This window comes from Anomalospiza imberbis, chromosome 2, assembly GCF_031753505.1.
Source record: "Anomalospiza imberbis isolate Cuckoo-Finch-1a 21T00152 chromosome 2, ASM3175350v1, whole genome shotgun sequence".
NCBI lineage: Eukaryota > Metazoa > Chordata > Aves > Passeriformes > Viduidae > Anomalospiza > Anomalospiza imberbis.
In genome coordinates this window covers 83,286,067-83,311,888 of record NC_089682.1, presented here as the reverse complement: position 1 = coordinate 83,311,888, position 25,822 = coordinate 83,286,067, and the positions used below count along the sequence as shown (strand labels likewise).

Here is a 25,822-nt window from a genome sequence, read left to right as displayed (position 1 = left end):
AGGAACAGCTTTTTCTGGTAGTTCAAAGATGAAAAAATTAGACTGGTGGTTCATGACTTCAGCCAAGACTAGGAATGAAAGAGAAATATTTCAGCTTATAAATAATGCAGCTTCTAATTAACCTCGCAGCCTGTGGTGGATCAGACCTTTTTATATATATGTAAGAGTACAGTGAGAATCTGTATCTAATTCCTGGAGGGATCTGTCTAGATGTTAGGGAAAATGGGTTTTTCTGTTAAGTTATGGAGAGAAGCCAGTGAGTACCTTCAAGATGACATAAAGGGATTATCAGGACCCTACAAGTTACCAAAAAAAAATGGAGAAAATATTAATTTGTAAATAAGTTATTCTGGGTTGTCTCTGGAAGTTGAAACTGTATGTACCTCTCAGTGATCTTAAAACACAGGGATGACAAGGCAGGTGGTAAGAACATCAGCCAGCAGTATAGCATTACAAGTCATATAAGCCATGATCCAGTAATAACTGCTGCATGGGATGACTACAGAACTGTCAGGGTACTAAAACAAATTTTAGATAAAAAAAGTAAAATACAAGAATGACAATTGGTTTGTTGCTTATATTCTATTTTTCCTTCTAAATTTATGTTTTTACTTTTAAATTGTATCACTGAAAGATCTAGCAAATTTGATATATTTTTAAAATTATTTTTCCCTAAATCAATTAATGATTTTTCTTAGCAGACATAAATTCTTTATTTACATAGGCTTCCTATTTTGACTGTGACTTGTGTTTTACTTCTCCCTGAAGCTTAAGGAACACATGAGATCTATAAATGACCTCTGAGGATATGTAAAATTTGAAGACTTGAGTAATCGATCAATTCATTTGTGAAACTCCCAAATATTACAGCTTAATATTCAAGCTTTAAAGCCTTTTGCCTAATTTATTCAGATGAACAAGTGACTAATAGAAGTGACTATAGTCAGATAATATGAAATGTCATCACACACATTTGCTTCATGATGCTATTTAAATACAAGTATTCCTCCTGCATATATTCCTTATTTTCTCATCAGTTCAAGATAAACTTAGCAAGATCTTTCTTCAGAACTCCACACTGTTACCAGAAAAGCACAGCTTAGATAAATACACTGGTGATGTCCAGACCGAGATGCACAACCATGCAATCTGCCAGCTTTCCAGTCTGTTACTGTTTAGGCAGGCCCTTTCCTCTGGGACCTGACTATTTTATACAACATTGCTGCATTTTCACAGGTGCCTTCAGGCCCTGGATAAAATAGGAAGGCTAAGTACCTCTTTGCAGTATTTAGTGACGGCCATTCCTAAAGGATGCTCGCTGCTGGCTTCTGCTGTACCAACAACAGCCAGTATCCTCTTCAGGGGGAGCACAGCTGTGTCTCCCATCAAAAGCACCCTCATGACTTTAGGAACTCCATAGGTGATGGTGCCAGTTTTATCAAACATCACAGTCTTGATCTGCAAGAAAAAAACACAGTTACTGCCTAAGCTCTGCAAGCACAGGGATGCTTGTATGTTTATGGCACGTAAACTACAGTCAAGATTTTAATAAACAGTTGACTATATGCACACAAAGACAGAATAAATCTGCAGAAGCAGGGATTCCTCTAGGTAACTTGAGCTATCTGTACAGCAGGTCTCCTTATACTTTCTTATTCATTCCTAATAAAGCTACAAGATCATCCTGTGCCCATATCAGGATCTCAGGCAACAATGTAATTGTAGGACTGAAATGCATTCACATGCAGGAGTCATGTAATGGCACCTTAATCACTTTTTACCACAAGGTATGTGATAGAAAGAGGGCTTTTTTGAATGCAGTTCTAAACAATTAACAATAACACTGAGGAAAGAGGACTCAGGAAGTGGTTTGGTCATAGAGAAGATGTGAAGGGTGCAAGAAGTTCAAGCAACAATAACCTAATCAAAATTGATGTCATGCTATTCACCAAATTCAGCCATCACTTGTCAGCCAGGCCAAGGGGTCTTGAGGAATCAGAAATGAACAAAAAAACACAGCCCCACATATACTGGAACCCAAAGATAAAGTCACTTTTAATCCTGAAAATAAACACAGCAGAGAGAAACACAAACCCCACAAACTTAGCAAAGAAGGCACTTATTCCATATCCAGCTATTCCAACACACCAACCTTGCAGAATCACACAGGTCACCTAATTTTCAAAGCCCTGACCATAGCCTTGATTGGATCCAAAAGGTAAAAACTATCAGCATTAATTAGCAGTCTTTTTTATTTTTTCCCAGAGCCTTGGAAAAACTTCTGGTCAAGTAATAACAAGAATTATCAGTCTGATTAACTTGCTGTTACCATCCTCCTCCCTTAACATGTTCTGCATATGTCTAATGCAGCCTATCACAGCATGGTTTTGATTAATTTTCTTTTCAGTGGCTGTGGACATGTCAAACCTCTTTCTCCTTCAACCTCTTCCTCCTCTTTATATAATTTTTGTGTCTTTGAAGGTTTTTTTCTGCCTCCCTTCTGTCTTTCTTGTCCATACACTAAAACAACTTCAAATAATATTTTTTTTCTTGCATTTTACATTTTAAACTACTGATCACGAACAATATGCATTTCACAACAGGTCTCAGAGGAAAGAAAAAAACCTCAGTGGATTATTGGCTCTTTTGCAGAAGAGGATTAGCATGAAAAGGATTGTCATGAAGAGGATTAGCAACCTCACAGTCATGAGATTGTAGGGTATGCTGGCTCTCAACACTTTGCTGTGACTACTTTGAAGAAGGTTCAGTTTATCTTCTTAACCTTAACGAGCAGCAATCAATTAAAGAAAAAAAAAAAAGGAACAGTTTTCCACTATCTTTCTTTGGACATGCAGGATTTCCTGGGGAATTATATTTCATATAGCAATAGCTGGGTAAGCTACAAAAGTACAGAATGAACTATTAACCTGATGTGCCATTTCCAGAGGTTTTCCACCTTTGATGAGAATACCATTCTGCGCAGCCACTCCTGTGCCCACCATTACAGCTGTGGGCGTAGCCAGGCCTAAAGAGCAAGGGCATGCAATGCTCAGCACAGTGATTGAGGTTTGAAATGCAAACCTCAGTATAATTTCAGCTTTTGAAATGTTTTTGCTCTGATTCTGCAAAAAGAGGGAAGAGAAGGGGGAAAAATAAAGAAAGGTATGTAAGATTGCCAACAGCAGATAACATAGGTGTACAATCAATCACAGTCATTTCAGAAAACAGACTTATCTGGAATACTTCAGTACAGGAAATCAATCTATTATTGTTACTGTAATGCTAAAGAAAGGTCAATGTTATGAATTGTTTATGGCAGTATTTTCTGGATTTTTTGCTGCTCATGCATAAAAATGTTTGTCTCTGCTCTGAGTCTCCCAGATATCAACATAATTTGCTGGGATTTCCTTTAAAGCTTAGCAAAGGACAATGCTATTTCCAGATACACAGATCTCCCCAGTTGCTGAGCGTAACAAATACACATCCTAAAGATAACAGAAGCTCAGCTTCTTTCTCAAGCCAAAACCACTATCTGCCATTAGAAACAGGAATGCCCGCAAAAATTTCAGACATAACAGGAATGGCTCTGCTCCTTGCAATGCAGCTATAGATCATATTTAGTCCAGAAATAATGTCAATAATTTCCATTTGTAAGAACCCCATGCAGAACTAAGGGGCAAATGCAAAGATATATGGATACCTGCAGAGAGTTTTTAAATAGCGAAAATTTCTGCTCTGCGTAGAAAATACCATGCTTTACAGAAGAATTTACAGAATATTCGGGGAAGGGACTCACAAGGATCAAGTCTAACTCTTAAAGTAAAAGGCCCATACAAGGATTGAACCCACAATCTTGGTGTTACTATCTAACCAACTGAGCTCCTCTCAGGGTGACTATAAAATCAAACCCTATATAGAAAAAGTATGTTAATTACATTGGAAGACATCCTAACACAAAAATCCAGTTCTAATAATAAAACTACTTACAGGAAAATATTTTTTAATAATATCAAAATTTACAAAACCAATTGTGATCCATACTATCAATGTCACAGTTGAAATGATGATGATAAATGGAACAAAGTATCCACTAAATTTATCTGCCAGTTGCTGGATGGGTGCCTATAAAAAATAAACCCAGTTATTTGTATGTTTGTGGTTGAAACACATAAATATGCAGAGTTCATGAAAATACACAATAGTTCTGGAAAAACATAGTTTGCTGAAGTATGTAAGTATCAAAATATAGAATCTTTTTATTATTCCATCAAAATCCGTGAACAAGGTTTTCTTCTCCATTATTTTTACCTTTGACATTTGAGCTTCTTCCACCAACTTCACAATCTGTGCCAAAGTGGTATCACTACCAACATGAGTTGCATTAACAAGAAGTGAGCCATGTGCATTTATAGAACCAGCAATCACTGTGCTCCCAGGCTTTTTAATGACTGGCATAGGCTCCCCTGGAAAGAAAAGGTAAGAATAAATGAGCCAATACTCCTAACAGAATAATCCATTAGCACACAGCTCATTCTATGTTAGCAAAATCAGTAGGCTAAGCAATAATGACCAGAAATCACATACTGGGTGTATCTGTCTGGTGAAGACATGGATAGGTAGTGTAATATTTTTATAAACCTTTTTATAGGATTAATTTCAAAGCAAATGCTGTTTCCTTGATTGTAACTTTGCAGTAAACCATCCCTCAAAAGGGCAAGGAGCAAATTGGTTGGAAAAGGTACTTCTAGGAATTTCTCCATTAACACCTGGCACAGCAATGGGAGTTTGAGAAATCTGTCTTTATCTCCATTACCCTGAGTTTTTAAAGACCAGAAAGTTTTTCTGTGGAAAAGCTCCTGTTCTCCTGCTACCTCTGCATGAATACTAGCTCTAGAACATCTTTATTTTCTCTATTTTTAGCGGTAGTGATAAAAACTGGTTCCCTGAAGCTAAAGGTGTCCCTGTTCCCAAGTAAAGTAAAAACAGAACTAGAACAAGTAATCCAATGCCAATGCAAATGTTTATATCTTGTACTTCATTTATAAGAATTGTACAATGCATTGAATCCTTACTATATTTACAAAATGAAATGAAAATTTCCAAAGATGTAAAAAAGTCCTGTGACCCTTAATAAACATCAAATTTTGAGGCTTTCTTTCCCCCTCCTTGCTCATTGAGAGAACCCTGTCATACAAACTCCAGCATCTCATCAGTATTTCTACATCATCCTTCAGAACTTATTACTGAGAAGGTACTCTCTCTACAAATACATTCCAGGGGAAACTCCAGCCAGATCACTGCGATAATGACAATACTGTTGTGACTCTACCCATCCCATCAGTAGGTTAGTAAGGGGCCAGACTGAGAGGAAAACCTTCAGTTTTTTAGGGTGTGCACAGATGCAGGATTTGAATTCAAGCTTACAAAGCCACAGCATCCATTAAGGTGGGTAGCTATTCAGACAGCAGTGTTTGGGTTGGGTCTGCTCTCTTTTCTTGTAATAAAAAGTTCCAGAAGATTTCACTTCTTTGTAAGATAAGGGAAGTTACCAGTAATGAGAGACTCATCTGCCATAGAACTGCCGTCAATGACCTTTCCATCCACTGGGAACTTTCCACCAGGAACAACTTTTATAATATCACCCCTTTGAACCAGTTCAACAGGTACTTGCTCCTCCCTGCAAAAGACACAAGTAGAACAGGCGGGTTACTTATGCCATCCGCTTTCAGGTTAACTGGATCAAGCCTAGTCTGTGATCCAGGCAGGCTGAAAGGATTTTGATTCATAAATACATACCTGACAATAGAGTGGCCAGGTCCAAGAGTCACCACAGTGGCTTCTGTGGCTTGAAGAGACATAAGCTTAGCAAGAGCTTCGGAGGTCTTACCCTAAAAAAAAGAGATTAATGTTTAAGATACATTGAGATATATAAATCCTGATATTTACTTAACACAATGAACTCTAAACAACCTTTCATATTATAGACTACACCAGAAACAGCTGACTCAAAAGTCCTCTGAATAGGTAATTCTACTCCTATCATAAATACACAATATTTGTGTGAAGATGAGTTACCTTGGCTATGTGTTCCAGCCATCTGCCGAGCGCAATGAACACAAACAACATCGGAGGAGTGTCGAAGAAAGTGACAGGGCTTTTCTCTGCCTTTTCAATGATTGCTACTATCAGGATCACGCAGGAATACAGATAAGCAATTGTCGTGGCCAGCACGATGAGCACATCCATATTGGTCGTCTTGTGCCTCAGTGACTTGTAAGCTTGTACATAAAAATACCATCCACCAAGGAACTGTTGGTGTGAGCAGGGACAGACTCATATTGAGATCAATAACCACAGTGTACATAATACTGCCCAGAGCAGAATTAAAACCATGTAGTACATAAGGGAAGGCATTGCTGACCCAAGCAAATTTGATACTGATATAACTTCAGGTCTACTAGGGGACTGACTCCATTGACATCCTCTTATTTGCACTTCTTTTTTCTCAAAACCAAAGTACACAAGGCATAGAAAATGAAAGGATTTACCTACAGCTACCCAATTAGTTTGCAGATGATTAGGTATCTCTTTAATGTTACCTCCTCCATTTGGAAACTATCTGATGCAATTTTGACAGGAGTAAGAGCTATGAGTAAAAACAGAAAGGATAACACAGAAAAGTGCCACTTCGTTCGTGTAGGTGGTACAGACAAAAGAGCAGGCCTAATCCACTCGATCTTTCCATTTCTGTCTTTATCACATCAGATTACATAAATGGGAGATGGATAGAAAGTAAACCCCTAGGAAGCAGTATGGACCTACCTGAACAAAAGTGCACAGGATAAAGAAGAGAAGATTCAAAATAGATAATCCAGGAATGAGGTTCTGTTCCAGCACCTTAGACCCATGGTCTTCACCATTGGGTATTTGCATATAAATCATTATGACTACAACTGGGATACCAAACACTAGGCTGTACAAGAAAGATTTCCTCCACCTGAAAAAGAAAAACTGTAAATCCATGGGTTTTTTGCACCCCACTCAGGCCCAACTGTGCTGGTAGCACAGGGCTGGGGTTATTAACACTGTACTAACACACAGCTCTGGGATATTTGCAAAGATCCAGTATTTTGGAACAGCTTTGGTGTCTGCAACATGTTTAACTACATAGACTTCTGGTAGTTAAAAACTAAAACTGATGAAAGCAATAAAAGCACTTGAACCAAATGGCAAATGGTAAAATTAAATATGCTTTACACAAGAATAACCTAATTAACTGGGAAGAGTGCTGGGGGGAGTAGAGTTACAAGATATGATCTAAACATGTTCTTTAGTGAGAAAGAAAATAAATGCTTACTGCTGTATTTCCTTTTTATGACTCAGGTTATGTGCATTTGGAGCTCTTTTAGCCACAGAAGCATGAAAGCCAATTTCCTTTTTATTGAAACAGAAAGAAAGATAAGTTAGTTTTGATGAAGCTAACCATATTACTTACAATACATTTAAATTACATTACTTTTAGAAGAAATGTCATAAAAGGACACTGTTCCATGTTTAATAAATTCCAATCCCTTATTTACTTTTAGATTCTTCTAAAATGAGAGGATGTTTCAGTCAGTAGTCAAAATTTGGACTGCAAAGGACTTCTGGTAGCTATACATGAACACAGTATATAGACGCAGTAAGTGTCCAAGCTCTTAGGCATGGGGAGCTTCCATTGAGAGGTGGAATTTTACTGCACTCCTCCTAAAGGAAAATATATTCCCTTTCACCCCCACTGGAATAATCAGGAGACATGGGACATACCACAAAGGAAGTTAAAATGCACAAGCCACTGGGAGCTAGACAACCTTGTGAGCAAGTCCCTAACACTACAGCTTAATAAATACACCTGAAGTTGAAAATTAAAGTGTGTAAAGTTAGTTTAAACCCATAGGACAACAAACTGCAGGGCAAAGCAGCCCAGAAACAAATACAAGCAAAAATCCAGCTTTGAGTCACTTGGGTGAGTTACTGCTGTAGAACCACGCCTCCTGCCCAAACACCCTGAAAACTCAAAGCACACTTGCAAGAACAATACACTTAAACTTCCTACCTGCATCATGAAATGCTTCTGTGGCAAAGTATGCTTTATTGAACTACTCTGCCAGCCTGAACAGTCTACTAGTTAACACGGTAATAACTGCTGCTGCATCATCTCTGTGGTCTAGCAGCTCTTTTCTGAGTAAATACTCTAGAGCATGGAAGGCAAACAGTCTCTGCTGTCCTCCTGACTACTCACTGCATGCACCTCATACAGTATGATCCCTTCTGGTGGGACAAAAAAGAAAAAGGTTTTGTCCATATCTGGGCCATCACAACAGTAGATTTTATGATCTGTGTGATAACTGGTAAACCAGGACTTTTTCATTTAATGTCAGGCTGTGTCACAAGTCATTTCTATTCAAAAAGTATCACAAGCTGTTTCCATTCAAAAAGATGTAGGGATAGATGCAAGTATGTGCAGAGATATGTAATGCTTGTGCCATGAGCTGTGGCAAAACTTCTTTTACAGCATTTGTCACTGTCAAGAGAAAGAAGTTTTTTTTTTTTTCTGAATTAGCAACACTTCACTGAAATGACTGTGATTCTACACACAGAATTCCAAGAAATGAATATATGACATTTTTGCCAGATAAAGATAAAAGGGGTTCATTTTATAGTTTTTAGTGTGTATTTTTAGAGTAACAGCTGGGAGCCTATGCATTCCTGTGGAATACAGCAGCCTCACCACAAGAGCATAAAAACACAGCAATAACTATGGCATCTACAAAATCAGTAAAATCTCTCAAATATCAGCTGCTTTACTTCCTTCTGAATTTCAATTTCACCATGTAATTGTCCATACATAAAAATTTCCAAAGCCTACCTTGATTACTTTTATAATATCTCGCGGTCCAATAATTTCAGGATCGAACTGGATGTGAGCTTTGCTAGTTGCAAGTGCAACTGAGGCAGAGAATATGCCATTCGTTCTCATGAGTTTGGATTCAATATTGTGAACACAAGAAGCACAAGTCATCCCTGTAACCTAAAGAAAAGATGATTTTGGGTAGTTAGAAATCTCCCACATTCAACCAGGATTTGTGAATGTACTTGAGACAAGGCCTCAGCACAAAGGTTTTACAGAGCTGCCTTAAATGATACAAAGCTGAGAACATAACTATCCACTTTTATTATAAAATTGTGCAGACAGCAGAAATAATCACAGCCATGTATTTGCATGGTAGCACTCAGGCATGCTATTAATTGTAAAAGTATAACTAATATGGTTCTATCAACATTGCCAGAGCCAAATTCTGCATGTGTAACTTCATCTCTCTTAAATTTTCCTGTGGCTTCAATAGCGCATGTTACCACTTTGTGATCTATTAACACAGCAGCAGACTGTTGTTCTCTGTCTTGCAGTAACTATCTGTCAGAGAATAAAAATTATATTTGAGGAATCCATACTTCAATAAGCAATTTACTCATTTTACTCATTTTACCCAAAGCTCCTAGACCTCTATGCAAAACCCTTAACATTAGCAATATGTATTTGTTGACAAATTCTCAGTTACTCAGAGTCTGTACTAAAGTGCATTAATGGAAAACTTCTGTTTCATTTCTGCTTGCTAAGAAAAGTCTAATCTGTACATAGAACTATTCCTTTTTATTTCAGTGCTTTTGGATAGGTTCTTCTAAGACAAGTTGATTTTGTCTTTTCGGCAATTATAAAAAAAATAGTGTCACCAGCCAGAACTGCTGAAGCCACAACTATTCAAGCAAAGCTATTTCCAAGAAAATGAGTCTTCCAGATGGAACTTTTCCAAAACAAACATAATTTCAAATACACATGACTTACAAGAAGCTCCACTTGCCCTTCTGTTTCTGCATTATTTTCCATGATGGTAGCTTCAAAACCCAAATTCTGGATCAGCTGTGCTATTTCAAGAGGCTGTATGAGTTCTGGCTTGTATTTTATCTCTGCTTTACCTGCCATCAGTGCTACCAGTACTGAAACAATTCCTGCAGTGGCAAAACCAAAAATATTAGATAATGTAACTCCTTTGATGGAAATAAAAATAAAATATTACAAGTGACTGTCAGTGAGGACTGCAACAATTTAGAGATATTATAAGCCTAATGATTTCTCTCTGCCTCCTTCTGGTGTTGTTCCCTAGTCACAACAGCAAAGTTTTTACAGAGACCCAGCCACACTGAGTTCCCCTTTAGCAATGAGAGGAATTGCAAGATTTACATAAGGAAGGAGGCAAGTTTTGCTGCGATCTAATGAGACAAAAAGGATGTTTGGAAGGAACCTTTACATCCACTGCTGCAAGATCTACCCTAGACTCTTGTAGTTTAGAAGGAGCCCCGCAGCACAATGCTACACCTTTTTATTTTCCTGTTCTCCACCCCTCCTTATTTTTTTAATAAACAAGAAGCCCACAGAAATCTACATTTAGAATTGAAAATCAAAACATAAAGACCACAAGGCAAAAAAAAATTGTTTTGAAGAGCTAATGCACTTTTTGATTTCTAAATCAAGGCACTGAGACCACCACTGGGAGACTGGGGAGAAAATAATCAATAAGCAAAACCTCCCAAAGGCATGCTGACACAAATGAAATCAGACATTGCTAAGGCTCATCTGTTAATCTTCTACATGGCCAGAGGAAAGGCAGCCCTAGCCTGCAGACTTCTAGACCAGTAAACACCACTGTGCCTAAGCTTACCCTGGCAGTGGAGCCATACGCTTGTTTGCGCCTACTTGTGCAAATATGCCCAAGCATGCCGGAGATCTCAACGGCTCTGGAGGAGATGGATTGCTTTGTAAACCAACAAGGCCCTGCAAACTAAATGACAACCGTTTCTCTGTTCTTCTCTTCAGACTTATTTGAATTTTTTATCACTTTACAATCTGCTACAAGTGTTCATCATGTTGGCCCACCAGTGCAATAGGATAGTTAAACAGTGACATAGCTACGTTAGCACTAAGAAAGAGCATTAAGTCTGTTTAACTTCCAGATGTTGTATGACAGCCTCTTCTATTATTCTCATAGAATATCTTTTCCATCCCATCATCCCTTATCATTAGACTCATTATAGGAATCTTAAATTTATTACCATCTTCTTTATGCAAATTTCTTTCAATGGTAGACACACACGATGCACAGGTCATGCCAGTGATCTGTAAAACACACTTTTCTTCTGTGGCTCCACTGAGCTGGTTTGACCCATCAGAGTGAGGACTGTCTGGAAGAGCATCCGAGGCATTGCCTTGGCGAGAGCACTCTGGAGCTCGAGGCTGCACAGCAGCTTTGCTGGCATCAGGCTGGCACCTGTGTTCTCCAGTGGCAGTATCTTGAATAAATGCACAATACACTGAGCTATTTACAGTGTGAATGGATGATGCAAAAGTACAAGCAAGTCACATTTATTAACCACACAAACACTCACAGTTGTTTAGAAGGTGACACAATAACCTTGGTCCCTATATGGAAATAATATAGGTCGTTACTATTCTTATAAAACTACATATTCACTAGTACCACTTGCATGACCATCTAACTCTACAGAACTAGCTTTCCACATTCAGATGGCAAATTATTCCCTCCAATTTCAATACCTAGAGCTGTCAGCTACCTTCACTTGATAAAGATATATTGCTATCTAGAGGGTCCTTATCCAGGACAGAGAATGTAGTCCAGTCATACCGATTCTGTCATTGTTGCTGTCTATGCAGGACTCATATCACTTCATCTCAAAAAAGGAAAACAACAAGTTTCTCAACAGGTTTCTCTTTATGGCACAGTATTCACATTACAAGTACTGCAAAATGAGTATTGGAAGTGCCCCGGAGACCTGAACACAAAGAGGCCTACTGCAAACACTTTTTAATCTTTGCCAAATACTGAACAGATGCACAACAGCTCCAGCTGTGTTCACAGCTACCTCCCTTGGGCAGAGGCTTGTGTAAAGGAGCAGGAGTTGCTTCCAAACATGTTAAACACAGGGGGGTCCCTCCTTTTCCAGATGGAGTGGAAAGTCTCCTACCAACAAATTATAAGCCAAACAAATTATAATTAAACACCACATACAGGTCCCTCCTCATTTGTAGCAGTACCACAAATTCAGAGGGATTTGACCCATGAGAGAAGTGAATAGGATGTGGTTTTTTGTGATCAATCTATTTAATTTCAGGTAAACTACATCAGTATTTCAAAGCAAATATGTTTAGTTGAAGCAGGTGAAAATTTCCACATTCGGAATTTGCGAGAGAGGAGATTGTGCATCAAAATAACTTTTTAAACATTGAACACATGTACAAAATGCATACACTGATGCAATTGACATGTAAAAGCAGCTGTTCCCGCCAAAGAGTACCTGCATTTTGCCACTTACCTTAATGCAAGGTTTAATGAAGTAAGGCAGGCAAAAATACTCAAGAAATAAAGGTCAAAGGCTAAAGACACAAAAAAGAGGTTTTAGCTAGGTAAAAAGTGGTTTTAAATGAAAGAGACTTCATTAAGTTTGTAGGTTTTAGTATTCTTGAACATAAATGTAAACATTTGGTTTGATAGATCTATTTACAGCAGCCTGTAGACATAGGAAACCTACTTCAGGGGGTAAGGGGATGAGCTATTTGAAAGGCATTGTACCTCAGACCTTTTGGCTTCATAATGTAACTCAGCTCTTACACCCACTGCTGCAGTTATTAAGGGCTGAAACAAGGTGCCTTACAGCTGGAACCTCTCTCCCTTGCTAGGTCAGGTCGGATCAGGCCAGACATTCAGAACAGACATGTCAGTGTGATGCTTTAAGAGTTTCTCTCCAGGAATCTCAATGCAAACCTTGCATGACCCACCTTGGCACGCTACCCACACAAGAAAAAACACTGTTACCTGTCAGCACAGAGGCATCAAATCCCATGTCTTCTATGGCAGCTCTTAACTCTTCTCCACTAGTGAGAGCTGGATCATAGTGTATGGTCCCAGTACTGCCAGCTAGAGAAACTGCCACGTGCTGCACTCCCTGCCTCTGTGATAAGGACCCTTCTATGGACTGCACACAAGAATTGCAGGTCATGCCATCAATCTTAATAACAGTCATATGTGTCGTGCCTTGTGGTGGCTGTCTGATGACATTGTATGTGAAAGCACCCGAGGGAGATGCCGTTTTATTTGCTTCTGAACCACTAAGGAGGCTTACTTTAAAGTTTCCAGGTGGAAGGGATTCAATAGCTTGCTGCAAAGCTGACAGGGTGATTAAATCCGGGCTATACTGTACCACAGCACATTTATTCTCCAAAGACACTTTAATACTTTTTATGCCAGGAAGATCTGATATATTTCCTTCGATGTTTCTGACACAGGACTTGCAGTGCATGCCCTCTATCTGTACAGTCATTGTTGCTGTGCTACCCATCTCGGGGACCAGCAGATCCAGCCCATCACTCTCGAGACTTGCAGATGTCTCCCTGGGGTTTGCATTCTGCAAGCGCTGGAGATCAAGGGCACCCAGCTTCAAAGGGGCTGATTTACTTTTAATGGTGCAGTCATACCCCAGGTCACTGATGTGTCTCTTGAGGTCATCAGGCTGAATGATGTAAGGATGGTAAGCAATAATTGCTTCTTGGTTATCAAGTGACACCTTGATTTTTGCTACACCGTGCAGTTTCCTAATCTTTCCTTCAATGTTGGTGACACAGGACTGGCATGTCATGCCTTCTACCCGAAGCTTAGCTACTGCTTCTTTCAAGCTTGGCAAATTTACAGTTGCTGCTGTCAACTTCTCTTCTGCTATGTTGGCGTCAAAGCCCATATCCAGAATTTCCTGGCAAATCTGTTCAGGGCTTATTTCCGACTGCAGATACTTGATAACAGCATTGTTCTGTTCAAGGGAGACTTTAATTCTCAAAATGCCCTTCACCTTGCAAATTCGGCCTTCTATCGACTGCACACATGATTGGCAAGTCATTCCCACAATGTTGACTACCACAGTATGCTCTTGGGAGGGTGGAGAGGGCATGGTTTCAGAGCTCTCCTCATAGCCCATGTTGTCAAAAGCAAAATTATGTTTCATTGTAGGCTTCAGCTCACAACCAGGAGGAGAATCAATGTTGGACAAAGCCTAAGGAGAAAGTGGAAAAGAAAAATAAATCCATGTATCCTAAGCCCTGTAAAAGCAACAACAGTCTTCATATGCTCTCAAGCACATACTAGGAGGGCTCTCAAATTAGTCTATAGGCAAAACCCTTACCAACATTATTTTACATTTTGAATATATTACCAGTGAGTTATGCCCATGATGACGAATCGGGCTTCTGACAGTCTATTGAGCAGCAATTTAGAAACTACTAACTAGGGATATAAAAGCAGAATTGACTCAATATTCCTACCCCAATCAAGTAATTTAAAACTTGAGTTCTCTGCAGCCACAGAACACTTCTATCACACAGCCTGAGCTGCTCTTCAGAGCACACTGTTACTGGCACAGCGGGTCACAGTAGAGAGCGTGCTGACTGCCTCTCCGAAAAGGTCATAAACTGGCCCAGTTTTGCCAACCTGCTACTTCCCAGGAAGAGTTCAAACCAAACCAAAGAAAACCAAAAAGCCCAAGAAAACAGAATCTGCTTTTCCAGAAGCCTGAAACAAGTTGATGCAGGGAGGGTCAGCTGCATGATATTTGAAGAGCTATATGCACACACACAAAGGCCTGGGCTCTCTGCATTTAATATGAATTTGTTTTAACTTGAAATCTCTTTCTATCTAAGATCGTGAAAGACACAGAACTGTAAGCAGATATTTTCACTATGGTTTAATTTTATTTACCTACTTCTGAAACACCTAAGACTATAAATTGTACTACAGTAAGTCACTGATTTGATCCAACACTGATTTTCAGAGTGGCCAGTACTGAAACAGGCCAGCCAGAAGTGAACTATCTCTCAGTCAGATCATGGGCTCTGCAATACTGGAACTTTACAGCTGAATGCACTCAATTCAGTTGAAAAAGAAATATAAAAAAAAGTGCCAATGCTTCTCATAGAACAAGTATTGGGAGAACAGACTCTGTCTCCAGTTGCTGGAGCCATGTGATGAGAAAGATTGAAAAGGGCAGGGACAAGTCCTAGATTGTCAGATTTCATGGAAAGAACATGAAAATTCATGTCCATGATTTGAGGCAACTTTAAATACTAGAGATCTACATAAAAGCTACTAGGATAAATTTATTCTCTTGCCTGCAAAGCCTTGAGCTCTCTGACATTCAATAAAACACCTGATGCTGGGCATTACTGCAGGGAGAGCCTGGAGAAGGGCCCACTGGAACAGGCTCAGTACTGCAGATCCTGTTCCTATGACCCAGAAGAAAACTTCCTTCTCAATACCACAGCATGGATGAGAAGCATTTAGGCTGCTTAGTAACACTAGACTGCATCCAGTTCATTGGATGCAGTATTCAAAATTCATTAACTTGATTTTGTTTCACGCTTAGACAGCTTAGGAATAATGAGGTCTGGGGTCACAAAAACAGCAAAAAACATAAGACAAGAAATTTGCTTTCAGCCTTTTCTAAACTGTATTCGTTAGAACAGGAGAAGGAATGAGCAAGTTCAGCTCTTCAAGATTATGGTGCAGCCCCTCAACTATCCTGACAGCAAACTGTCCCTCCTTCTGCTTGATCTCATGACTGCACTCCAGGGATGCTGGGGAAGAAGAGTCAGGAATATTTTAGTCCTGGCATCTTCTTTTGCCTCCTCCTCCCACAGGCCTGGTAGTACCCAGGACACTGCTCTCCTTGCACTTCCCATAAATTAGTGAAATCCCCAACATATAGGGAAATGTGCCACAAGCCCCTCTTTTCAAAACAAAAGCATTAACAGTTAATCAGACTTCCCTGCAAAGGTGGTGCCCTGTTTAAGCACCACACAAAGACAACCAGGACATCCCCATTCTTGAGTAATCCTATTGCTGTGACTTCCCACAATTTGAAATAATAACCTGGCCTTGTGTATGGGAAAAAATCCCGTCTGAAAACAGCCTCCCATCTACCACATTTCAAATGTGGCCTAAACTCAAACTCCCATTTATTGTAAATACTGCCTCAAGAAGCATTATGTGAACATTGTCTGTCATCCCCTCTTCCCTGTCCCCAGTGCCACAAGGACACTGCTCACAGTGGCCTGCTCTTATCAAAACCACCCAGTAGAATCTGTGTGGCAGTTACAGAAGCTCACCCTGTGATGTACTTTGGCTGGCTGGACAAAGGTATTTTGCCTCCTGCATCTTTGGTGAAACGGAGCATGAGCAGAGGAGACGAGCATCCTCCACTCTCTGCGTCAATGCCTGTCTGGCCAACAATTGCAGATGAAACTCAGGAACCATCACAAGCCTTATGTCCTCCTCTGTGTTACCTCCACCCCCATGCTCATTAACTGTCTCAGTTTTCCTAGGTACCCCATGATATAAAAGCAATTCAAATTAATTGTGTAAAAAGATTAGAGGGTATTTCTCGTTATCCAGTCTTTTGAAAAACATAAAAGCAAGGACTGATTCCACTATTTCAATGCATTGTAAGCCACAGAAACTTCAAAACTTGGACACTGCTTTTCGTTTTGCATAAAAAGCTATCCCAGCATTCAGAAGAATTGGCAAAAATATTTTGTTTGCTACTTGTCATAACCAGATGCTTATGCTCTGTAGAAGAAAAATCCTTGCACACAAATTTTTAAATGACAAGGAAAAATAGAGAGGGGGTGTGGATATAAGAAAACCAAAAAGCTTTTTTTCCCTTAAAAAAAACCCACACAAGTGCCAAAACATTGAAGAATCTACATCCAAACCCAAGAAATGTGCACAGGTACAAACAAAGTATTTACAAAGCCTTTAGTATTGTTTTTAACAGCTTCAAAAAAACTCCCAGAAACAGCATAGGCAGAAATACATATATGTGTGTATTTGCAAGAAGGGTGTTTCTACACCTGACAAGAGGAAAACAGCAGATTCACGTTAGGACACAAAGATGAGGCGTACAGAAATGTGTCCACAGTTTTCCTCAGGCAGACGCTGGGTCTCAGAAAAGAGTTTCCTGATATCAGCTGACACTCACACATAAAATGGCATCTATGAGGCTGTATAGTAATTCAGAGACACTATGTGCAAGAGGATCAGAAAAGCAATCACCACCAAAAATGCCCCAAAGGGTACTTGGGAGTCTCAAGCATTGCCCCTTCTGCTTTTTTCTGCCCAGAGAGAAATATGAACAAAATAATGGAAATGCATCTGACTCTACATCCAGAAGGGAATGTGTGAAAGAACCTGCCATAGTTACTTTTGTCTCCACACCAAAGGAGAATGGCTCACTTTTAAGGGCAGGTATACACCAAGTCTGTTTGCTCTACCAGTCTCATGCATATTTTTATGGTATCTATATGAAGAATATGTAAATAATTACACGTGAAATGATGCCAATTTTTTCTCTCCTTTGTTCTGCATGTAAAAGTTGGAACTGAAAGTGCACAGCAGAGCAAGTCTCTACTCTGAAAGCTAAGAAACCTGACACAAAGTTATGGAGCTCATATGAACAATACAAAAAATTGAAGGAATTTGAGAAATCATTGACACAGAATCAGTAGTAGATGGAGAGAGCTTTAAAAAAAGCACCAGAACTGGTTGGAAAACACTTGCATCTAGAGGAGAAGCTCTGAACCAGACTCAACATGAGTCGCAAATGTGCAGGAGTGTGGCACCTGAAGCCCACATCCCAGAATGAGGATTTCAAAGCAAGAAACAAGGCATGAAGAACAACCATTGATGTCCCAGACAGAAGCTGTAGCACTCACGCCTCTCCTGGGGCAAAGCAGGGCTTGGGAACAGCTGAAAGAGGCAGAGGCTCATGCTCCCCTTTCAGACTGCCTCCAGCCAGCAGGAAGAAGATCATCCAACAGGAATATGCCCTGGGGCTGGACTAATTTTTTGTGAAAGCATGGAGGTGGAGCAGGGCAGGGAGATGTTGCTGGATTGGAAGCACCAAGTCTCGAGCCCTGGTTTGGCACAGAGCTCTTGGCATCATAGCATCCAGAGTTCATGGCAGGTTAATTTGGGAAAGGTAGCCTTAGCCCATGGTCTGTATGGCTGGTGGGCAAACCCACCCCATTGAGGGCTGTCCTTAGAGACCTAGCATCATGCTGACCCATAGTGCCCCAAAACAGTCTCCTTCTTTTGGATATTCCCATTCAAATATGCAAAGGCTGAGAGTTCAGGCAGTGAAGGGATACATAATAAATCTGAGAAAAGCAACTAACTCAGAAAAAACCCAAAGACACAGAAACACATGCACACATGGTGACCCATGTCTTCAGAATGTATGCAACACTATGGCTGTGAACTCAGCAAGGTTTGTGCCTTCCTTGGCTTCACAGCCCAGCCACCAGCCACCCCTGGCTGAGTCCCCATGCTGCCTCCATTGATGTGTTTCATGGTCACCTCGTGGGGTGGCCTGTCACCAGGAAAGCCATCCCTCTACCCGTTTCCCAGGTGCAGCCACCTCCAAAATGCCCCTATAACACTCCTGGCCTCTGCAGCACGAGGCTGAGGTTGTGACAGACGCACTCCACAGCTCCCTGAGCATCACCCACACCAAGATCCAGCACAGCACTGCTCCTCTCTGCTCATCCAGCAAGGCTCTCCCCCCTTCTCTGCCACTGCTCTCCTGCCCTCCTTCGACTAGCCTGCAGGGATGGCAACTTTCATATCCTAAAACTCAAGCTTCTCAAAGTGATGCCAGGCAATCAGCTGGGGCCTGGCCCACTCAGCACCTCCCCCTCTGCCTCTCCCTGCCTGCTCATCCACAAATGCTGGAGGTCACTGAACCTCTCATCCACTGTGTCCTGAAGTTTTGGGCTGCTCTTTTCCCTGTACCTCTGTGGGTTGAAATCAGTTATCGCCCTCTTACCTTTGAACGCACAACTGCTGAAGAATTATCTTATCTGTGTTTCACCCTCCCTGCTTCCTTCTTTCACAACCGCCTGATTCATGGCTTTGGATTCAGGCGGCAGTAGCACACAACTGAAAAGCCACACACTAATAATTAAACGCTTCAGATGTTTCCCAGTTTATTATAGGCAGACAGTGAACAACAAAATGAGGGCAGAGAAGCCACAAAAACATCAAAGGTCACGAGTCTTAAATTTTTTGCCAGTAACAGCAGCACTCTGGCACACAGAGTACCCAGAAATTCAATCCTTATCCTCTTTAACATTTTTCAGTGTATCTCGTTAGAGTATATTATTTAAATGTATTAGATCATAACCAGTTGTTCTTTCTCCCCTCATCTCCCAAAGAAAGATGAACAAATGTCAGTAGCTACTATATTCAGTAACTACTTACAACACAATTTGTTCTTTTTCAAACAGTTCCTCAGTTTTAAACGAGGGAAAAAACACCTTCTAAACCTGAATATCAAGATTCAATGAGCTTATTACTACAAAGCAGCCTTTATGAGGCTTTTGTTTCCAAAATACTAAGTTGATTTTACTAGTGCTTCTGCCAAGGGACTCATTTCCCATCTGGGATCAGGCTTCTCTAACAGTACAGATGATAGGGAAAGATTTAAGCAGCTGAAGCTAGTCTTACTGAAATAACCTACACTGTAGTCAACAAATGTCAGAGACTTTAACAGGCACTTTTAAATTAAAGGGAGCTGTGTAAACCAAGTTTGGCTTATGGGGAAGGGGAAAGGCTTGCTGTAAATGAAATGTTTCTAATTTGGAATTAAAACAAGGCAAACCTCTTTGTGATGTTCTTCATAGCGCCAGTACAAGCAACATACATATCCCAGTGAACTGAATACAGAGAAGAGATCCATTGGTAGAACAAAGCTATTTATGCCATGATTGTTTTCTAGCAAACATTTATAATACAAGAAGTAACTCAAGGTAGAAAAAGCCTTTAGGTATATTTGGTCTCTTCTGGCTGTTACTTCATTCCAGTCTAACACTATTTGAGCCATTCTAACCATACACAGTTTCAAAGAACATGAAAACACAGAATCACAGAACATTCTGAGTTGGAAGAGACCCACCAGGATCATCAAGTCCAATTCTTCAGCAAATGGCTTATGCAGGAATCAAACCTACCACCTTGGCATTATTAGTACCATGCTCCAACCAACTGAGCTTTGTTCTGAGAGTTTATTTTCCTTAAATATTCACAATATTCACCCATCCAAACTACATTACTTCAGTGAACATACATTTAAAACAGCAAAACTATTTTAAAATAATAAACCTCATCATGTTTTTTTCAGCATTGGTCTTTCTAAGTCTCTTCACCACAGCAGTTAATCTCCAGAAATACCACACTTATATACAACACTGAAGTTTTAAAAAAAGTTGCACAGATGTATTTATCAAGAACTTCACTAGCACCCACTTACTAGATATAAATAAACTACTTACCTACAATAAGGGCCTTTTAATGTTTCTGCAATTTCTGTTACTCCAAACTAGTATGAGTTTCTGTCAAACTACTGGAGCAATTGGAGCTCAAAAGTAGAAATACTATTATGTTTCCTTCCTAAGAATCACCACTCTGCATTATTAGAGGTGGAGCTGAAACAATGCTCATTAACTTCTACAGCATAAGTCATCATTAACATCTTGTTTCAAAGACTATTTTCAGAGGATCCCCAGAGGACTTTTTGTACTGCTTGTTATGGGGCTGGCATCCATGCTGGGGATTGAGACAATTTAGATAAAGAAGGTTTAACTTCCTTTAATATACAACCCATGTCCAACATGCTTTGTTTTAAATTCACCAGTTCAGAAACACAACTTCCCTCCCAACACGCACACACACACACGCACCCCAGTGCTCACTGACCTGCCTTTCATCTGTATTGACTTCTGTCATTCCAATGGAGTAATTCTGCAAAAGTTTCTCTTCTTTCTGCAAGCTACTGCTTGCTTTTACTGGAGATGCCGTCTTGGACTTTTCACCAATAATCAGTAGTTCAGGCACATCACAAGCTGTCTGCTGCTTACGAATAGACACCAAGGATATGTTTCTGTCATTTAAAGTAGCTAAGCAGGACAGTTCCCTTTTAATTTTATTGTCCAGTTTTCTCTCCATTATTTTTCTGGACTTTAAATATTGCAATGCCAAAAAAAGTTTCAAGAGAGCAGTTATTTGGTGTCCTGCAAGTCTCGCTTCTTTCAACTACATTTACAACAGCTTGAAGAGTTCTGCCCGTCTAATCCATGTGCCTATTAGGTATTCATCAGGAAATCCCAGATGCAACCTGTGATCCTTATGTAGGCTGCTTGCTGCACTCAGTTACCTGCTCTCCCTGCCAGTTTAAATGTTTCTCACCAATTGGAATCCCTCGTGCTTTCCCAACTGCGTCCGGCACTGCTGATCTCTGCACACGGCGTTGCTGCAGGCTCAGCCAAGGCTGCCTTTCACAAGCTGCTCAAACATGACCTGTGTGCAGCAGCCAGCGCGTAACCAGCCCACACAGACAGGCATTAGCTCCTTGTGGCCATGTGCACAATCACAGCTCCTGCACAAGGACAACACTGCTCCATTTCCTCCTTCTATGAAATTACCAGGGGTTTCTTGGATAAAATGAAGTCCTTTCTAACACTGAAAACATGCCCACGATTACCTAATTAGATAAGGCTCCTAGACCAAAAGTCTGTCATTAATTCAGGGCACAAGAACATTCATTCTTTGTTTCAAGAGGGAAAACAAAAGAGTGAGTATAATATTTACACTTTCTAAAATGTGCCTCTTTACCATCAGCAAGGTTTACTAAAAGCCAATGAACCAAACAAAATTAAATGAGCAATTAGTGCCAGAAAGGCAAGAAATAAAATATATTCTCCTTAAATTCTCTGGGCAACAGCAGGAACATCTAATTTAGTCTGCTGAGCACATGAGGTACCCCCACTAGAAGTGCCTTGAGTCAAGCCTGAATATATTTCTCTGGGATTGCCCAGAGCAAATTCACAGCACAATGCTAATGCAGTAAGTGGGATCTCCTGTTCCCACTTCAGAAGTGCAGTTCACTTCTGAAGGCACTGCTGAACAGGGCCATGCATTTATACATTTATAAGATTAATAAAATATAACAGAAGTTATTATTTATTTATTAGCAATTTCCACTCTCCCTGCCTGTGCTGTGACATAACTGCACATGCAAGCCTTAAAATAATTGTTTTAAATTTAACCAGAATCTCTTGGACTTGCTGGAAAAAGCAACAAATTTACTCCTATGCTTAGGTTAGCACACAGGGTCAAAACCTTATCATATCTCTGTCATGTCATGAAAACCTGAGGGATAAATGGCAGACACTACACCTGACAAAAGAATTAGTATAATATTTATAACTTCTATAATATGCCTCTTTACCATCAGCTAGCTTTACCAAAAACCAATGACAGGACCAATTCAGATTCTTCTTACTTCCAAAGGCAGAAGTACACCCCTCACACCCCTGACACACAGAGACTGGCCCAGAAAGCCACCATGCAGGACATCAGCATCCTAGCTTGTCTCCCTGTCATAACTTTCCCACAAGTATGGATCCTCAGTTCTTGGGAAAAGAAGGTCTTCTGCCAGGGAAGCGAAACTCCAAATACTGCTGCAGCACTATTCTGCGTTATTGTCTTAATATAAAATATCAGTGATAGCATTAAACTTTTTTAAATGGCTATTTTGAAAACATTTTGAGAAACAGCCCTTCTAAAGAGAATTACTACAAAGTGTCTGTGTTTGCTCTGCATTTATCAAACCAATTAGAGCTACATCTGATTTCAGTTCAAACACTTTACTGAAAAAGAAAATTGTGCTAAAGGTGAAATGATTTCAGGAATTACTGATTTTAACTGGTTTTGAAATAAACAATTGAAAATTATTCAATTTGACTTATGTGAAAAACTTCAGTAAAACGTGTTTAAATACCAAAGCTAAGTCTACATACTTGTCATACATGTCACAATACTAAATACATATATAAAGTTAAAAACAAATATTCATCCTTCTAAAACAAACTAGGCCTCCCATCCCAAATCAAAGATATTCAGAAATTCAGCTCTGTGTTCTAATTCCAAATAATGGCAATTTCAAATTCTTGATTTTCTAAGGGAACAGGAATTCAAGTTTCTGACCATCAATAAAGCATATATTTGATCCACTCATCTCTGACAGTATCTTTGCTATTAAAAATATCCCAAACCCTACTGAGCATGTTTCTGCAGGTAACTAATATTCAAAAATATATTGTGATGAAAAAGAATGTAAAAACAACTCAGGGTTTTTTTTTTTTTCTTCATTTCAGTTTCACCAGCAAAGCTCAGCTTGGACTGACAGAATAACAAGATGTTGAATAAGTATCTTCCCTCCAATTCCCCTCAATCACCATTTTTCCCACCCCCCCCTTCCCCCAACTTCTGAGCAATCCTAAGATAAAAATCTGTTTCTAATAGCAATGGAGAGAAATTCTTGCTTAGTGCCTCACAGTCCTTTGCTTTCAGCAGAGTCCAGAATACTGATTTGGAGACAGAGAAGAAACACATGAAGTTGTGCTTTGAGCACATTCAGTTTACAAGATATTTATCCACAATAAAAATAAGGATTTAGCTGGGGAGAAAAGCATGCTATAGTTCTTCAGACAAAAGGGATAAATTTTAACCACTTTAAGTACCTAGTTTAGCTGTGGTCTGGAGCAGAGCACTGGCAAAAGATGCCTGTGCAGCTGACAGTCTTGAGCAGCTCTTGCAGAAGAGGCACCAGTCACACAGCAGAAACCACTGAGAATCTTTTAACACTAAGGAATTCCTATTTACATTAATACACAGGACTGAAAGCTCAGAGGTTCTGCCCCAGCTCAAACACTGCACAACTCTCTTATGGTTCAGGACACACTTCAGGAAGGGATCCAATATTGGCACCTCCAGGCTGGCGACATCTGCCAGGGAAGTGAGGCAGATGCTTGGAAGTAACCTCTGTGATTGTCTGCTGCTGCTGCACTCCAACAGACTGCTACTGATTTCCAAATTATTTTCTCCACTCTATTTTAATTAATTGCCCCTTTAGAGTCTAAGCTAATTGTGTCAGCTGCAGACTGAGGGTGAGCATTTTACTTTAGGCTGAAATAGGAAAGGTAATATTGCCCTTCTCATCTGATAGAAGTACCACTCTGATATAAGGCAGGACTTTGCAGAGCTTAGGATTCCCACCAGGAGGATTAATTCGGGCTTGGTAGTATGAAATTCAGATGACAAATAGAAAACATGCCTACTGCCTTTGGAGCTTTCTGCTAGTGTTTGGCAACGGTGTTTGCATTTTCAAGTCAGAAAACACAGGACATTCCAAGAAAATTAAATCCCTTTGATTTAAAGGCTCAAAGCTGATTAAACATGGGTTTTTCCTTTTATATTACCTGCATTATCAGACTACATGATAAACATACAAGAACAATGTGTTCTCATATAAATTTTGTTTCCCAGGTGCATTCATCTTTGGCTTTATAGGATACCCTGCCCTGCCTCTAATCCCTCTGCTTCTGTAACCAAAGAAAGCATCTTAAATAGTCTTAACAATGCCTTGAAAGATGAGATGCTTGGGTTGAAGGAAAAAAAAATGGGACTGGGAGGTTAGGGGGTCATATTTCTTTAATCTGTGTGGGGAAAAAGAATGAAAAACAAAAGTTCAGTGAGAAGGAGCACATGCATTGGCTGTTGGTCACCAGGAACAAAGTGCTGCACACCTTAGGAGCACAAACACTGCAGGAGCTTGATGTATCACTCTAAGAGAGGCATGAAACAAAGGGTGGAGCAGCACAGAGGTGTTGTGGTCATGCCCCGTTTAAGACTGCGCAGCTAACAGAAACTAAGCCACAGGAATGACCCAAATGGTGAGCAAAAGCTGACCTTTGCTTCACTAACTCAAAATAAATATTACTTTTCATGCCTCTGCACATGCTAACGGACTAAAACCTGTACATGCTTTACATGTATGACTATAGTCTCTCAAACTACACTTAAACATGGAATGACATCAATTTTAACTTTTCCCTTTTTCCCCTCCCTCAAAGAAAACAATATAGATATAGCTTAAGTGGGGCAGGAGGCTAAAGGAGGCTCCACCTTTGAGAATGCCTAAGAAGTAGGATTTGAACATTCAGCTATACTGAGTCCTAGTCCTTTTTTGGGAAATTTAAAAGGCAATCTTGTATTTGTGACCATAATTTAACCCTATAGAGCCATTTGGCAATTTAATGTCTTTGTCACCAGCTGTATTATTCATATTTTGTGTATTCACACATGCTTCTCAGATGATGCATTTATCACCAGCAATCCAGTAACAATCTGCATTTCTGTTGCTCAATAAGTGATACTATCTTGTACTTGGCCATGAGAGTTACTGAATGCCACCAGACTTCAGATCAGGCTGCACAAACTCATTGGGCACAACCAGACTTGCGGTGAATTGCACTGTTCGTGCATCTGTAACCAGGATGCTTCTTACTGAGCACACCTGGACTTGCAGAGACACATTGGCTCTGCACTTCTGATGCTTAGAGCTGAATTGGCTATCACTCAGCTGTCCCAACTCCCTGTGATACCTGAGATTCAGCTGGACTGAAAGGGGGTTATTTTGTGCCATATCTCCTTCCTCTTAACGCAACAGAAAACTTAGCCATACTCTTAAGGCAACAATCCATCAGACAGACAAGAGGAACCAGTTCAGTTATGTGCACTTCATGTCAGTGCCAAGAGGGATGTATTGGTAA

The 25,822-nt window shown here is 40.0% G+C and overlaps 2 protein-coding genes across 12 annotated transcripts in view; one reads left to right on the top strand and one right to left on the bottom strand.

Moving 5' to 3' along the window:
* Positions 1-25,822, top strand: part of LOC137469404 (phosphatidylinositol 3,4,5-trisphosphate 3-phosphatase TPTE2-like) — a 267,328-nt gene that overhangs the window by 71,390 nt on the left and 170,116 nt on the right. The gene's annotated exons all lie outside the window — the stretch shown is intronic.
* The window catches only part of ATP7B (ATPase copper transporting beta), a 43,372-nt gene that overhangs the window by 8,593 nt on the left and 8,957 nt on the right, over positions 1-25,822 (bottom strand). For 6 of the 10 annotated variants that reach the window (XM_068182091.1, XM_068182092.1, XM_068182094.1 and 3 more), the window contains 13 exons: positions 12,927-14,154; positions 11,149-11,385; positions 9,884-10,047; positions 8,909-9,070; positions 7,358-7,434; positions 6,823-6,997; positions 6,076-6,309; positions 5,797-5,888; positions 5,550-5,677; positions 4,309-4,463; positions 3,988-4,122; positions 2,928-3,122; positions 1,276-1,458 (listed from right to left, as the gene is read on the bottom strand). In XM_068182091.1, the coding sequence (XP_068038192.1) occupies positions 1,276-1,458; positions 2,928-3,122; positions 3,988-4,122; positions 4,309-4,463; positions 5,550-5,677; positions 5,797-5,888; positions 6,076-6,309; positions 6,823-6,997; positions 7,358-7,434; positions 8,909-9,070; positions 9,884-10,047; positions 11,149-11,385; positions 12,927-14,154 (3,165 nt within the window). Of the gene's footprint in view, positions 1-1,275; positions 1,459-2,927; positions 3,123-3,987; positions 4,123-4,308; positions 4,464-5,549; positions 5,678-5,796; positions 5,889-6,075; positions 6,310-6,822; positions 6,998-7,357; positions 7,435-8,908; positions 9,071-9,883; positions 10,048-11,148; positions 11,386-12,926; positions 14,155-18,978; positions 19,156-20,482; positions 20,733-20,906; positions 21,453-25,822 lie in introns of those variants that run through there. The other 4 variants (XR_010996477.1, XM_068182098.1, XM_068182097.1 and 1 more) reach the window with 4 other exon arrangements.